The sequence below is a fragment of the Mauremys mutica genome, chromosome 7 (genome assembly GCF_020497125.1).
Source record: "Mauremys mutica isolate MM-2020 ecotype Southern chromosome 7, ASM2049712v1, whole genome shotgun sequence".
In the NCBI taxonomy this organism is placed as follows: Eukaryota; Metazoa; Chordata; order Testudines; family Geoemydidae; genus Mauremys; species Mauremys mutica.
In genome coordinates, this window is record NC_059078.1 from 65,211,922 (window position 1) to 65,226,927 (window position 15,006).

The following is a 15,006-nucleotide window of genomic DNA, read 5'->3' on the forward strand; positions in this document are numbered from 1 at the left end:
TCCCGCCTCCGCCCCTCTCCTGGAGCCTCAGCGCATCAAGCGCCGAGTCTCTGGCGGGGCTGAGCTCAGCTCCCTCCGCTCGGCGTGGAGCTCCCAGCCCCACCCCCTCACCGCGCGGCTCTGAGCGGGACGGAGCTCAGGCCCCGCCGGCCGCACGCTGCGGCTGTTCTGGCGAGGCGCTGAGACTCCGGGTGAGGAGGGAGCCAGGGGGTAAGAGGCTGGGGCCGGGGCGGGGAGGAAGCGGGACCCACCGCCGAAGCGCAGCCTGGTCTTCGGCGGCGGGGGGCCCCTTCCGTTCCGGGACCCGCCGCCGAAGTGCCCCGAAGACCCGCGGCGGGGGCCCCCCCGCCGAATTACCGCCAAAGACCGGGCTGCACTTCAGTGGCGGGTCCCGCTTCGGCGGTAATTCGGCGGCGGGGGGCTCCCGCCGCGGGTCTTCGGGGCACTTCGGCGGCGGGTCCCGGAACGGAAGGGCCCCCCGCCGCCGAAGACCCCGGGCCCCCGGAATCCTCTGGGCGGCCCTGATCTGCACAGGTAACAATGCAGTCTCCTGAGAATCGAAAAAGAGCTCCAGCATGGACTACACGGGAGGTACTGGATCTGATCGCTATATGGGGAGAGGATTCAGTGCTAACAGAACTGCGTTCCAAAAGACGAAATGAAAAAGTATTTGAAAGAATTTCCAAGGCTATGATGGAAAAAGGCCACAGCAGGGACTCAGTGCAGTGCAGAGTGAAAGTTAAGGAGCTCAGACAAGCCTACCAGAAAACAAAAGCAGCAAACGGAAGGTCCGGTGCAGGGCCAAAAACATGCCGCTTCTACTCTGAGCTGCATGCAATTTTAGGGGGATGCGCCACAACTACCCCACCCCTGTCCGTGAATTCCGAGGTGGGGGTTGTAATCTCTGCCATGGCTGAGGATTATGCGGACGGGGAAGATGAGGAGGAGGAAGAGGAGGACGACCTTGCAGAGAGCACACAGCACTCCGTTAGCCCCAACAGCCAGGAGCTTTTTCTGACCCAGACGGAATTACCCTCCCAACCCTCCCAAGCCACTAGCCCAGACAATGAAGCCATGGAAGGGACCTCTGGTGAGTGTACCTTTGCAAATATCAAACATTGTTTTTTAAGCAAGCGTTTTTTAATGATTGATTTGCCCTGAGGACTTGGGATGCATTCACAGCCAGTAAAGTTACTTAGAAAAGTTTGTTAACATGTCTGGGGATTGAGCAGAAATCCTCCAGGGACATCTCCATGAAGCGCTCCTGGAGGTACTCCAAAAGTCTTAGCAGAAGGTTTCTGGGCAAGGCAGCCTTGTTCCGTCCACCATGGTAGGACACTTTACCACACCATGCATGTAGCAAGTAATCAGGTATCATTGCATGGCAAAGCATAGCTGCGTATGGTCCCGGTGATTGCTGGCATTCAAGAAACATCCGTTCTTTATCTCGCTGTGTTATCCTCAGCAGAGTGATATCATTCAGGGTAACCTGGTTGAAAATCAGGAATTTAATTAAGGGGACAGAGATGACCATTTTCCTACTGGGTTCGTGGACTGCAGCTTAAAAAAAATCCTTTCTTGCATGTAGCCAAGCGGGGGGAGGGGAGGAGTGAAATACCAATGAGCTTTTTCGCGTTTGGTTCGCAGGGATCTTCCCAGCTAACAGCCACGCGGTGGGGAGGAGGAAGGGGGGGATTAGCAGCATTCATGGTACCAGCCATGCGGTGTGGGGAGGGGTAAAGCACTGTATATATGAAGGCTGCAGAAGCCGAAAGACAGTGGCTTACCATGGCCGCATGCAAGCTGAATTCTGCTGCCCGGACCTGTGTCTGTGAGATCTGTAACACCAGAGCCGCAGGCACTCAATATTAAGATGCAAAATGCGACCTTGTAGTGAAATCACATGTGCTATGTAAGGTGAATAGTACTGTTCACTGTGAAAGAGTATAACCATTGTTCTGTAAAATGTATCTTTTTTAAATACTTCTCTCCCTTTTTTCCCTCCCTCATGCAGCTGCAAATTTTTCAAGCCTCCCTACTCCATCCCAAAGGCTAGCTCAGATAAGGCAGAGGAAAAAGAAAACGCAAGATGAAATGTTCTCAGATATAATGGAAGTAACCCGCAAGGAAAGAGCTCATCTGAATGAGTGGAAGGAGGTGGTATCAAATTACAGGAAAGATGCCAGTGAACGTGAGGACAGGAGGGACACCCGAGATGCGAGGTGGCGGCAGGAAGATCGGCAGGAAGATCAGAGGTGGCGGCAGGAAGATCAGCGGTGGCGGGATGCAACTCTGGGGCTGCTGCATGATCAAACTGACATGCTCCGGCGTCTGGTGGAGCTTCAGGAACGGCAGCAGGATCACAGAGTGCCGCTGCAGCCCCTGTATAACCACCCTCACCCCTCCCCATGTTCCACATCCTCCTCACCCAGACGTGTAAGAACGCGTGGGGGGAGGCTCCGTGCACCTGCCCACTCCACCCCCGTGGACAGCCCAACCAGAAGGCTGTCATTACTGTGAAATTTTTTTAGTGGGCTTTTCCATCCCTCCTATCCTCCTCCCAAACCACACATGGGCTACCTTCTCAGTTCTCTCCCTCTTTTTATAATGAATTAATAAAGAATACATGATTTTTAAACTATAGTGACTTTATTTCCATAAGCAAGCTGTAATCGAAGGGGGAGGGTGGGTTGCTTACAGGGAATGAGTCAATCAAGGGGGGTGGGGGTTCATCAAGGGGAAACAAACACAGCAGTCACGCCCTACCCTGGCCAGTGATGAAGCTCATTTTCAAAGCTTCTCTGATGCGCACCGCTTCCTGGTGTGCTCTTCTAATCTCCCTGGTGTCTGGCTGCGCGTAATCAGCGGCCAGGTGATTTGCCTCAGCCTCCCACCCCGCCATAAAGGTCTCCCCCTTACTCTCACAGAGATTGTGGAGCACACAGCAAGCAGCAATAACAAAGGGGACATTGGTTTGGCTGAGGTCTGAGCGAGTCAGTAATGTGCGCCAGCGCGCCTTTAAACGGCCAAAGGCACATTCTACCACCATTCTGCACTTGCTCAGCCTGTAGTTGAACAGCTCCTGACCACTGTCCAGGCTGCCTGTGTATGGCTTCATGAGCCATGGCATCAAGGGGTAGGCTGTGTCCCCCAGGATAACTACAGGCATTTCAACATCCCCAACTGTTATTTTCTGTTCTGGGAAGTAATTCCCTTGCTGCAGCCATTTAAACAGAGCAGTGCTTCTGAAGACGCGAGCGTCATGAACCCTCCCTGGCCATCCCAGGTGGATGTTGGTGAAACGTCCCTTGTGATCCACCAGTGCTTGCAGCACCATGGAAAAGTACCCCTTGCGGTTTACGTACTGGGTGCCCTGGTGCTCCGGTGCCAAAATAAGGATATGGGTTCCATCTATCGCCCCCCCACAGTTAGGGAATCCCATTGCAGCAAAGCCATCCACTATGGCCTGCACGTTTCCCAGAGTCACAACCTTTCGTAGCAGCAGCTTAATGATTGCTTTGGCTACTTGCTTCACAGCAGCCCCCACAGTAGATTTTCCAACTCCAAATTGATTCCCGACTGACTGGTAGCTGTCTAGCTTTGCAAGCTTCCAGAGGGCTATTGCCACTTGCTTCTCCACTGTGAGGGCTGCTCTCATCTTGGTATTATGGCGTTTCAGGGCAGAGGAAAGCAAGTCACAAAGTTCCATGAAAGTGCCCTTACGCATGCGAAAGTTTCGCAGCCACTGCAAATCGTCCCACACCTGCAACACAATGCGGTCCCACCAGTCTGTGCTTGTTTTCTGGGCCCAAAATAGGCGTTCAATGGCTAGAACCTGCCCCATTACCATCAGGATCTCCAAAGCGCAGGGGCCCGCAGTTTGAGAGAATTCTGTGTCCATGTCCTCATCACTCTCATCGCCGCGCTGCCATAGCCGCTTCCTCCTTGCCTGGCTTTGCAGGTCCTGGTTCAGCATAGACTGCATGAGAATGTGCGAGGTGTTTAAAACGTCCACGATTGCGGTATTGAGCTGAGCAGGGTCCATGCTTGCTGTGCTATGGCGTTTGTAGAGTTCACCCAGGAAAAAAGGCACGAAACGGTTGTCTGCTGCTTTCACGGAGGGAGGGGTGAGGCTGTACCCAGAACCACCCGCGCCAATGATTTTTGCCCCATCAGGCACTGGGATCTCAACCCAGAATTCCAAGGGGCGGGGGAGACTGTAGGAACTATGCGATAGCTTCGGGATAGCTACCCACAGTGCAACGCTCTGGAAATCGACTCTAGCCTTGGACCATGGACGCACACTGCCGAATTAATGTGCGTTGTGTGGCTGCGTGCAATCGACTTTATACAATCTGTTTTACAAAACCGGTTTATGTAAATTCAGAATAATCCCATAGTGTAGACGTACCCTTGGATAAAGAACCAGAGAGAGGGAGGTGACCTGTGCTCGGGGCTCAAGCTGGAGACCAGGAAAGAACCAAAGTGAAATTGGGTGTCAAATTGTGGGGAATGTGTTCTAGCAAGTGGGGAGAGGTTCTAGCATTTGCCTGACTAGTCTGTGGTCTGGTTTTGTTGGTAGAGGGGAGCAGCAGCTAAGAGGGGCCCGGGAAGGGGTGGGGAGGAAGGGAAAAGGGAGATGCTAACATCAAGTATACTCATCAGTGCTTCTAGAGCAGTGTGGATTAATGGTATTAACACAGGAGGGGGAGTTGGAAACTTCTGAGTTCTGGTTAAATTGACCAAGTAGCTTAAACTCATGGAGTGCTCCACTCATTACTAGGCTGCAGCCTCTGCCTGGCCCCCCTGTTGATTAGCTCGTGAGGTCTATGCTCCTTCCTGTTGTTGCATAACATCACTCTATGTCTCTCTCTGGTCTGCAGCACCTCTCTTGCTCCAGGAACCACACTGTCCTCTTTGTGATTTGGCCTCCATTAAGCCCTTCAGAGTGAACACCCCATCACACTCACTACCTCAGTTTTTCCATCTTTAAAATGGGTGTGAGGATTAATGAGTTAGTGCTTGCAAAGCATTCTGAAGATACAACACCTATTGAAGGATGTAATTTCCTACATCCTATTCTCTGCAAACTGTATACACAAGTAAGGGTTTGCTGGAAGAGCCACCAGGCTGGCCATGCCCAAGTCATCACTCTGACAGCTATTTAGTTGCCCACATGAGTTGGTAGTCTTATGACAATTTCAGGAAGTTGGTGAGACAGAGTGGGGAAAGTTCTTACTGATGCTATTTGCCTCAGGTGAACTATCAGAAGAACAATCAAGTACCTTGCAAGAGCAATAGTGAATGCTGAATGTTACTGAAATTTACATGAGTGTATTGGGTGGACTTCTGAGAAGCTTCCAGCCTCACTGAAAGTGGGAAGCACAATGAGAAACTGTAGCCAGGGGCCCATATACACTACAGTTGTAGCCAAGTCAGGGGACCAGGTTACAACATGCTCCCAATTTTTAATGTAGACGAGACCGCAACTGTATTGTACAAGTAAATAAAATCCTTGGGCATATCCAAGGCATTAGCACAGCTCAAGGACTGCCCAGCCCATCTAGACTACACAATGGAACCATGTTGTAACCACACTGGGGACAGATATATAATGACTAATTTGTGCTCCTAGTGTAGATGAGGCATAAGCTAGAAAGAGCTGTGCTCTTCTTAGAGGGCCTGAGGTACCCCCCAAAATCACTTAAATTACTATTTATTACAATCATTAGTTTGTTTTCTAATATGTATTTTTATTTGTTGCCAATGTGTATTGCTAGTAGATACATTTAATAAGTGCAGTGATTCTGAAGACCAAATTTTCATGAGAACATTCCTAGACATTTAAAAAGTAACTTAAAGATAGTTTGGATCTATTCACTGATCAACAGCCTCTTGTTTGCCGTAGCTGAATGTCCAAATTTCGCAGCTGTTTTAGAAACCCTCTATTGGGTGAAATCCATCGATGTTCCTTCACTGCTTTGATGGCTTTGATCAAGGGGAGGTGATGATTTATCATGAGATATGCCAACACCAAAGAAGCTGACCTGCTTATTCCAACCGCACAGTGCACCAAAATTTTAGCTAGGAAGAGAAAATGAAAGCAAGTTATGGCCATGGAAGATCAGCAATATGTCAGATGAAGAAGTTTAAATTAAAGGGGAGAAAAAAATCCCAGAGATGCTGAACAAAGTAGTTAGGTTAACAAGTTTGATTTCTAACCCTGGTAGATATATCACATGAACTGCTAATAATCCTGCTCACAAAAGTAATACTTATTCATACTTGATATCTCTTTTTGATAAGATTACAAATTTGGTTGATAAAGGTAACAGTGTTGATGTAATATACTTAGATTTCTGCAAGGTGTTTGGCTAGGTATCACATGACATTTTCATTAAAAAAAACAAGAATGATATAAAATTAACATGGCACCCATTAAATGGATTAAAACCGGTTACTGCTCGCTCTCAAAATGTAATAGAAGTGGGGAATTGTCACTTAGTGGATGTGTTTCCAGTGGGGTCCTGCAGGCATTCATTGTTTGCCCTGGGCTATTTAACATTTTTTATCCATGACCCAAATCACTGATAAAGTCTGCAGATGACACAAAAAATTGGAGTGGTAAATAATGACGAGGACAGGTCACTGATTTAGAGCGATCTGGATCACTTGGTAAATTGGGGCTTAAGCAAACTGTATGCACTTTAATATGGCTAAATGTAAATATATACATCTAGGAACAAAGAATGTAGACCATGTTTACTTGAAATCAATGGGGGCTACCCCTATAAATAAGGGTTGTAAGATTGGGCCTGGATAGATGGAGAAAACACAAGCTAAACTACAAGATAAATAAGAGGTATATTGCCGCTAGATGAAGATCTACCCTTTGTGGACCATTGTTAATTGTTGTTCTATTGTGGTAGTGCCTAAGGACCCAGCCCACTTATTCTAGGCACTGTGCAAAGAGGTTATTCACTAGATTTTGTACAATGCATTGAAGGTTTCTGTAGTGCGGAGTGTTATCCTTCATGGCCCAATCCTGCAGCCCTTACTCACAGTGGGAGAATTCCTTAGCAATGAATGAGACTCCTCACATGAGTAAGGGCTGTCGGATAAGGCTGTCTCTTTACACATTTGTGTTTATTTAAAAATGTATTTTTTACAATATATAATACATTGAGACAACAGATCAGCTAAGACTGAATACAAGCATGACTAATAAAAATAAATAAACAAAACACAGGGGTGGCAACAATGCACAATCAACCTGTGGAACTTGTTGCCAGGGGATGTTGTGAAGGCCAAAATATAACCAGGTTCAAAAAGAACTAGATAAGCTCACGGAGGATAAATCCATCAGTGGCTATTAGCCAAGATAGTCAGGGATGCAACCCCATGCTCTGGGTGTCCCTAGCCTCTGACTGCCATAAGCGGGGAGTGGACAACAGGGAAAAGATCACTCGATCACATGTTCTGTTCATTCCCTCTGAAGCACCTAGCATTTGCCACTGTCTGAAGCCTAGATGGACCATTGGTCTGACCCACTATGGTTGTTCTTATGTTCTTATCCCTCTTGGACCATGTCTATGAGCTTTTCATACAGAAAATGAATACATCAGGCCAAAACACCTGTCAGAGATGGTTTACATAATATTCAGTCCTTCCATGAGTGCAGGGGACTGGACTAGATAACCTCTTGAGGTCCCTTCCAGTCCTAAGATTCTATGATTCTATGAAATCACATTACAGAATAATAGGTTTAAAACAGGGCTACCTTTCTAAATGTCTTTTAGCTATGCATCCTTATTCTTCCCCCCTCCTTTCCTCTTTCTTGTCCTAGCCTCATACGTTCTTTCTATATACTATAGTATTGTAGCTTTGCTCTCAGCAGGATTCATGGTGTCAGTAATTTGTATCCATTTTACATGTTCATTTTTCCTCTTCTAGATTCAGCCTCTCTTCCCAGTTATTTTCACTTTGATTTTTTCTCTCCTTTATTTTCTACACCAATCTCTCCTCATCCTTTCTACTGTGAGTTTGGTCTTTTTTCTCCCCTCCACTTCTCTGCATTCTCCCTTGGTTCTTTTGAGATACTGGGGCTGGGAAGGAAAAGGTGCTGAGCACAGGTTGCACCCACCCTCCAAAGAGTGGGTGGTGAGTGCTCCAGAAAGTGAGCAGGTGACCATGAGTTAATGGGTATCACCCTCTAGATGTGATTGTAGACCAAACTTGCAGGACCAACCTGTCAAAATAGCATGTAATCTAAAACCAAACTGAACAGCAATGATTTCATACCTCCTGGTGTGTTCAAGGCTTTATGTATAAACTCTGCTGCAGAGAAAAAGTATTGGCTTATGTCGAAGTCTGGAAGGTCATAGGCTGGTATGCCATAGTAATCAATGGTAGTGCCATAAAAGTCTTGGCCTCCTTGGCAAAACATTGTGCCATGGGCAGCATTTAAAACATGGGTAATGCCCATCTTCCATAAACCAAATCTGTTGTGAGCTGTAACTCTAAGGAAAAGACAAACAAATAGATTTGCAGAGATATTTACATATTAAGAAAACTTTTGTGGTTGCATTTTCTAGGGCAGAAATTAAGACATCGTTTCTCCAGACTACACAACAATTAACTACCCAATCATAATTTTTATCCGAAATAGATTTTAAGGACTGCACTGTTCGAACCTTCATCAAATAACACAACCAAGAACTGCCTCAATGCAATATTCATAAGCCATGCTCACAATAAACAGGCGCACCAGAATTATAGCAGTCTGAAAGAGGCAAAAAGTAGTGTTGCTCTTAAATTCTACTGAGCCATTCCATAACGTTATACTTACAGATCTCCTAAGAGGAGGTTAGGCCATACTTCATCAGTGTGGTTACAAGAAGATAATCCAGTGTTCAAAAGCTGCTCTATGTCTTTCACTGTAGGGACCTCAGCTGTACATGTCTCAGAACCTTCAGGGTCCTTTGCGAGCAACACATCCCCTTCAGCCATTGTCATTAAAACAGAAACTGTGCTCTCAGAAATCTGAGAAACTGAACCAATGTTGCCTTGTTTACTTGAATTTTGCCAACATTCTCAGCTGTCATTTTCATTCACAGAGACTAGTGGCAACAGGTGCTGATCAGCAGCATGGTAATATCCCGAACAACATACTGTAAAAGAAACGCAGTAGCCGTATCTTCCAAGATAGCCATTAAATGATCAACAGCACTAAAAAGCAAAGGCTAATCAGTGCAATTATCATTTAAAGTAGGGAAAATATTTTAAGTCACAGTGAGCTAAAGAAGAGTATATTTGTCGTTAGTGCTTTGTCTGGTCTCCCCATCTGGAGCACCACTTCCCTCCTGGCTGTCTTGTTCTCCTTTCCCACAACAGAATGAGGCCCCTGCCAGAAATCCCCTCCTCTGAGTGGGCTGCTGGTATTCTCCCCACCATCCCTAGCTTCTTGTACAGCCCCTCTCCAGACTCTGACATTTTTCCCCATATGAGAGTTCAACTTCTAATGCAACCCACCTTCCCTGCTGGTTGTCAGCCTAAAAGACTTACTTGTCAGGCATTGCCAGCAGGGGGAAGTGGGTTGTATTGGGATGGCAGGTCAGAGGTTGAGGTCGGGTGAGTCTGGAAGATCACTGCAAGCATGATTCTTAACCTACTATGCTCTCAGCAGCCACAAACCCGCCCTCCCCTGCAATCCTAGTAAGTTTATCAGGACCCAGGCACACTAACTCTCAGGAATTAACCACTTAAGGATTAACATTAAAAAGACCAACCTTGAACAATGCTCATCTCATTTAATTATTTTTCAGCTAAAATTATTTAGTTGAAAAATGCATCCTAGATACAACCAAAATTGCCTCGCCCCTTCCACAGAGGTAGCAATGTCATGGTCTTGAGCCAGGGACTTCAAACTTGTGTGCACACGCTAGCTCCCTGCCTGCAATATTCCCATCTCCCAAGACAGACCTGTCATTACACACTATGAAATCGCAAACACAGCAGCTGCCATTAGAGACATGTAGCCCTATATTAAGTGAATAAAAGGCCTGGTGAAGAACAAACTTTCCAGACAGTCACATTAATAATTGTCCAAGATGCACAGAGGCTATTACAAAAGTAACTGCTATAAAGCCATACACACAGCGCAAGAGGTTCCAATGACATGGTAAGCATAAGGATGACTGTTGAGTGGATTATGATGTCACTAGCTATCACCCATTCTCTCGTGCTTTGGAGTGGTTCACTGAATGAACTACTGACTTTTCATCTTTGGGAGAGGGGGGAATCTGAATCTAAATGTGTCATGTTTCATTTTCTATTAGTTATGAGTATAGTTTATCAGTAAATCGTATCTGCCATAGGATTATATGACCAGCATTTTTGTTGAGGAGAAGAACAGGGATAAACTGGGATACAAAGTTGCATAGGTGACATTTACGACTCCTGGGGTATATTCTCATCAGGATGCATGGAGACTCCCATGTGTAACTCCCACTGGGCTAGACTGTAATCTTACAATCAGGGGCAGTGATTGCACATAAACATGTGCAGTCCTTGGCATGTGGCCTTGCAAAAGTCAATGTGTCTCTAGAACAGAATTTTGTCTAAACACAATGGCCCAAAAGCCTGAACTCATTCAGCTATAAAACTTTCATTGATTTCCATTACAACTTTTCTTATGTAAGAACTGAAGGTCACACTGCTCCTTCCAGTGGAAAAACCTGTGGGTGGAAAACTGTGAACCTGAGCTGAATGATGGTGGGGTTTGATTTCCAAGACCCAAAGACCCATGGGATCCACTCTAGGGTAGGGCCACCTGCACAGAAACTCTGTACCTCCACACTGTCTCCTGCTCCCCTACTGTTGTCAGTAAACATGTCTTTGGTGGAGGTTCCCTTGCCAACAGCTTCCCTTGGAACTCTCTTAAAGGGGTAGGAGCATCTACAGTCTAAAGGAGTTCCTTCAAATACTGCTCCTAGGAGGCATACTCCAGCTAGTCCTGCCAACTTTCCAGAAGTACCAACATGTTGACATAATGGTATGAAGTATTAAACTGAGTTTGTTTTAAAAGTTTGTTCTGGACTATTTTCAGAATTTAAGTTTTTGGAGCAGGCACCATGGGCTTGATTGTAAGTTGCCTTCCCTCTCTTCCCCCCCCCCCAATACTCCTTTTAAATCTCTGCATGTAAAATGCTATCATTCTGAAATGGTGCCCTAATAAAGAGAGAAAGTAGTTTGCCATGAATTAGGAACATTTTGAGGTCCCCGATCAGTTCTGAATAAGTGACGTTGCTCAGGAATTTGGGACAGTCCCTTAAAATCTGGGATGGATGGCAACTCTAACCCTGGCCTAATGTGATGAAACAAATAGAGCTAGAACAGTGGAAACTTACACTAATAGTAGAGTAGGCAAAAGTTTAAGGGCAGCCTTTTTTTTAAATCTGAAAACAGCTTCATTTTCAGTTGGAACAGAGGAATGATGCATTTGGGAACACCTAATAAATCACATTTGTTTAATTCAATGGATTGTGCTCTTGTGATTACAATGTAGGTGATACTATGGGCAATAATCTAAACCAAATACTGTGAAAACACAAGGGGTGACACTGAAACTCCTGAAACCTCAGAATAGCCACTTATTACTAAATATTCAACTTGCTTTTTTCCCCCATTTATTTTATTTTCCAAAGATTTCAGTTCAGTACATATGCTGTGACAAATGACCTACCTTTTTTTGCCATGACAAATAGCCACCATATTCTCATTACCAATCCCATTAGCGTTTAGCCATCCAGCTCATTTTCTTCTAGCCTATAATTTCTCTTTATGGGAGTCAGAAAGAGGCAGTAGCTGGCTGGTACCAATAGCAGTGTTGTGCCTTGCAGTTAACTACGGAGATTTAAAAAACTAAAACTGGTCAATACTTTGATGAAAGATTACCAAAATTATAATGGAATGTATGGAGCAAATCTATTCTTGTGCACCAGATTGTTGATTACAGTTCTCATAGGACTACAGTGCTACTGGCAAAATAAAAAAATAAAAGGCAAGCAAATTCATCTTCAGTTAGTTAGCCCTGCTAGTTTTGGATGCATAGTTACCAGGTTTAGTTTCTTTGCTGGAACAGAGTCTTCACAAGCCAGGATAATTCTCAATTTGCTCTTTATTCACCTAGGGCCTGTATTGTTGTATATGTTCTTTTTTTTTTTTTTTTGACATACACATTTCAAATGACTGTGCTGACTTTTAATAGTATTACTTATTTAATGAAAGTATTAAAAATACCCTTTAAGTTTACATATCCCATTTTGTATCACTGCATATATATTGTGACCTGTAGTCGGTTGGTCGGGGCTCGACCCTCCAGCGGGCAGGAGGGGAGCCACACCGACTCGCTTTGGTTCTTCGGCTAGTCTCTAGGAGAGACAGGGAACGAGGTTAAACCGCCAGGCCCTCCGGAGCAGGGCGGGGCCACAACAGTTCAATAAGCCCTGGCCCTCCGGAGCAGGGCGGGCAGTAACAAAAAGCAGAGCTCAGACCCTCAGGCAGGGCTGAGCAGCAGTTCTAGTCTATAAAGCCCAAGCCCTCAGTCAGGGCGGGGCAGCAAAACAGCAGTTCTAGCTCAGACCCTCAGGCAGGGGCTGAGCAGCAGTTCAAGTCTATAAAGCCCAAGCCCTCAATCAGGGCGGGGCAGCAAACAATTGCTCAGGGGGCTCAGATCCTTGCAGCAGGAACTGAGCAGCAACAGGCAAGTGCAAGCTTCTATGCCGGAGCGCTGGTTTGAGGGGGAGACTGCCACCCATGAGTGGGGTGGCAGGGGGGACACAGGCCCACCCACTCCACTGTGTCCCAGCCCGGGGCCCTAGCAGCAGCGTGGATCCGCTGCAGTCAGTGGGCATCCTGGCCGCAACACACTGACATGGGCACATCAGTGCCCTCAGCCGGACAAGGGTCGGCTACCCCCGGGCTACACTCCATTTCCCCCTCAAGGCCTACCTCGTCCGTCGCACCCGGTTCAGGCCAGTCGGTCTGCATCGGCTCCGGTGGAGGGCTTGGCGGCAGGTCCGGCAGCTCCTCTGGGAAGTTGGGCCAGGACTGCTCGGGCGGCTCCTCTGGGTAACAGCAGGGCCGAGGGGGCTCCTCCTCGTAGCGGGCGCTCGGCAATCCTGGGGGCTCCTCCCAGTACGGGCTCCGGGGGCTCCTCTGGGTAGTGGGCGCGGGGAAGCTCCGGCCAGGCAGGGCAGTTACCTTGGGCCGAGGAGGGCTCCCAGCCAGGAGCTCCCGCAGGCACGTCTGCTCTCGGCGGTGGCTGGGTGCTGACTGAGCTTGGGCGCGCTCCTTTTCTACTTCCTGCCCCGCCCCTTGACTTCCGGGGGGCGGGGACTGGGGGCAGAAGTTCCGCCCACTGAGGTGTTGGCAGGGCAGCTCCCTCTGCCGGGCAGGAGGGGAGCCACACCGACTTGCTACATGACCCTATTGTAAAATATAAGCAGGGAGTGTTAAGATTGCTATGGGAACCTTAACTCTGAATTTTCTGATTTAAAACCCTTAACGTTGGCCTAATATACTACTGCATATCAGTGGTTTTGTTATTAATGTAAAGCTCTACCCCATAATTAAAACTTGTAATTGTTTTAAACAGCTGTAGTAAAGCATTTGGTTTAAATTCTTAGGCTGACACACCTACATTGCCACAACATGTCAAACTCAGTCATATCAATCAAGTCACTTCATGTGGCATGAAGTGACATAACATGAAGTGACTGAATGAGGTTTGCTGGAAATTGCTGTTAAATAAAGCACGAAATATTTAGCTCAATCTTTTAAAAATACACCAAATTTAAGCAGGCAGAGGCAGTCTCTAATTTTGAAATTTAATGACTAAATTACAGTTACATTTAGAAAAAAAGTATCAAATTGTGTTATTTGTCACTTTTCTATACAGTAATTTGGCAATTTATGAAAATAGCTGTTAAACAATGAAACAAGGGAGAATAACAACACCATTACCAGTGAAAACTCACAATTAAACCCAATGGCCTAGGTTCTTCCCAGTGGTTTGTGCCAGGCCAGCAGTGCAGAATAGCCCTAAAGCCAGCATAACTAGGGCAGGGCCAGCATAGATGTTTCTCTGTTACCCCTATCCCTATAGCTGGTATAAGGTGCATGGCCACAGTTCTGCCCCCTGAAAATCCACAGCTCTTGTAACCGCACCTTGGGGCCTGTAATCAGGTGCTGGTCCTGGACCACATGCATGCATCCCTGCATCTGTTCCAAGATTTGACCCTTTAAATTAAGGGGACTAAGTTCAGGGAGCACATGACAGGAGTCATGTGACTGCAGGTTGCAAGAGATGCCAGCTATAACTAGAGACAGTTTGCCCTTAGTAGAGAGAGACCTGGCAGGGTCTTTGGAGACTCTCCATAGTATCTTGAGAGCATGTATTCTCTTCCCTTCATCGCTGGTAGAAAGTGGAAAAGGATCTAGGCCTTAGTGATTTGTAATTTTTTGAGCCTTTTAATCTTCTGTTTGATTTGATTGTTTCCCCCGAGGTACAGAGCATCACACTTACCCAGTGGTGTAAGTTATGCATGGAACAATAAATGGGTCAGAATACCAAACTCCCTTTGATTTCACTGGGATTTGTGCACATGTAAGGATTGCAGAATCAGGTTCGCTGTTATAAATGAGAGGTCTCAGAAAACAAAGGCTGCAAGGATGCAGGTCAATTTGCTGCTGGTGGCATTCCATTAACTTTGATGGATTTATATTAGCACCAAAGTTTGTTGTTATTACTGAAGCTAGAATGTATTAAGCTTGTGTTAGGCGTGGCAGTGGCTATATAACCAATAAAGGTAAGTTGTGCAAGTTCCTCAAAGCACATTATGATGTTGCAAAGGCACTGTATATTAACGAAAAGACTGATGGGCAAAAGTAATTTCTTTCTTGGACACCTTCTGCTCCCTAAAAATTGGCCCCCTTATGTAATCC

General features: G+C 46.4%; 1 protein-coding gene across 6 annotated transcripts; it reads right to left on the reverse strand.

The window, feature by feature from the left end:
• Positions 1–5,733: 5,733 nt before the first annotated feature.
• LOC123374645 (dual specificity protein phosphatase 13-like) lies at positions 5,734–13,185 on the reverse strand. 6 transcript variants are annotated; one of them, XM_045024818.1, is made up of 4 exons: positions 13,012–13,185; positions 8,849–9,170; positions 8,302–8,519; positions 5,734–6,084 (listed from the first exon to the last, which is right to left on the reverse strand). In XM_045024818.1, the coding sequence occupies exons 2-4, from the start codon at positions 9,013–9,015 to the stop codon at positions 5,885–5,887; spliced, it is 585 nt and encodes a 194-aa protein (XP_044880753.1). In that variant the 5' UTR covers positions 9,016–9,170; positions 13,012–13,185; the 3' UTR covers positions 5,734–5,884. The 6 variants fall into 6 exon arrangements, with proteins under 6 accessions (XP_044880753.1, XP_044880754.1, XP_044880759.1 ...); XM_045024819.1 differs by lacking the exon at positions 13,012–13,185 and adding an exon at positions 10,851–10,926; XM_045024824.1 differs by lacking the exon at positions 13,012–13,185 and adding an exon at positions 10,157–10,177.
• Between the last annotated feature and the right edge of the window lie 1,821 nt (positions 13,186–15,006).

What these genes read in the sequence shown, in the direction of transcription:
- LOC123374645 (XM_045024818.1), bottom strand. Translation starts at nt 9,015, where the DNA reads ATGACAATGGCTGAAGGGGATGTGTTGCTCGCAAAGGACCCTGAAGGT. An exon ending in AACCTCCTCTTAGGAGATCT is followed by an intron (nt 8,520 to 8,848) that starts GTAAGTATAACG and finishes TCTTTTCCTTAG; the next exon opens with AGTTACAGCTCACAACAGAT. An exon ending in AGCCTTGAACACACCAGGAG is followed by an intron (nt 6,085 to 8,301) that starts GTATGAAATCAT and finishes TTCTCTTCCTAG; the next exon opens with CTAAAATTTTGGTGCACTGT.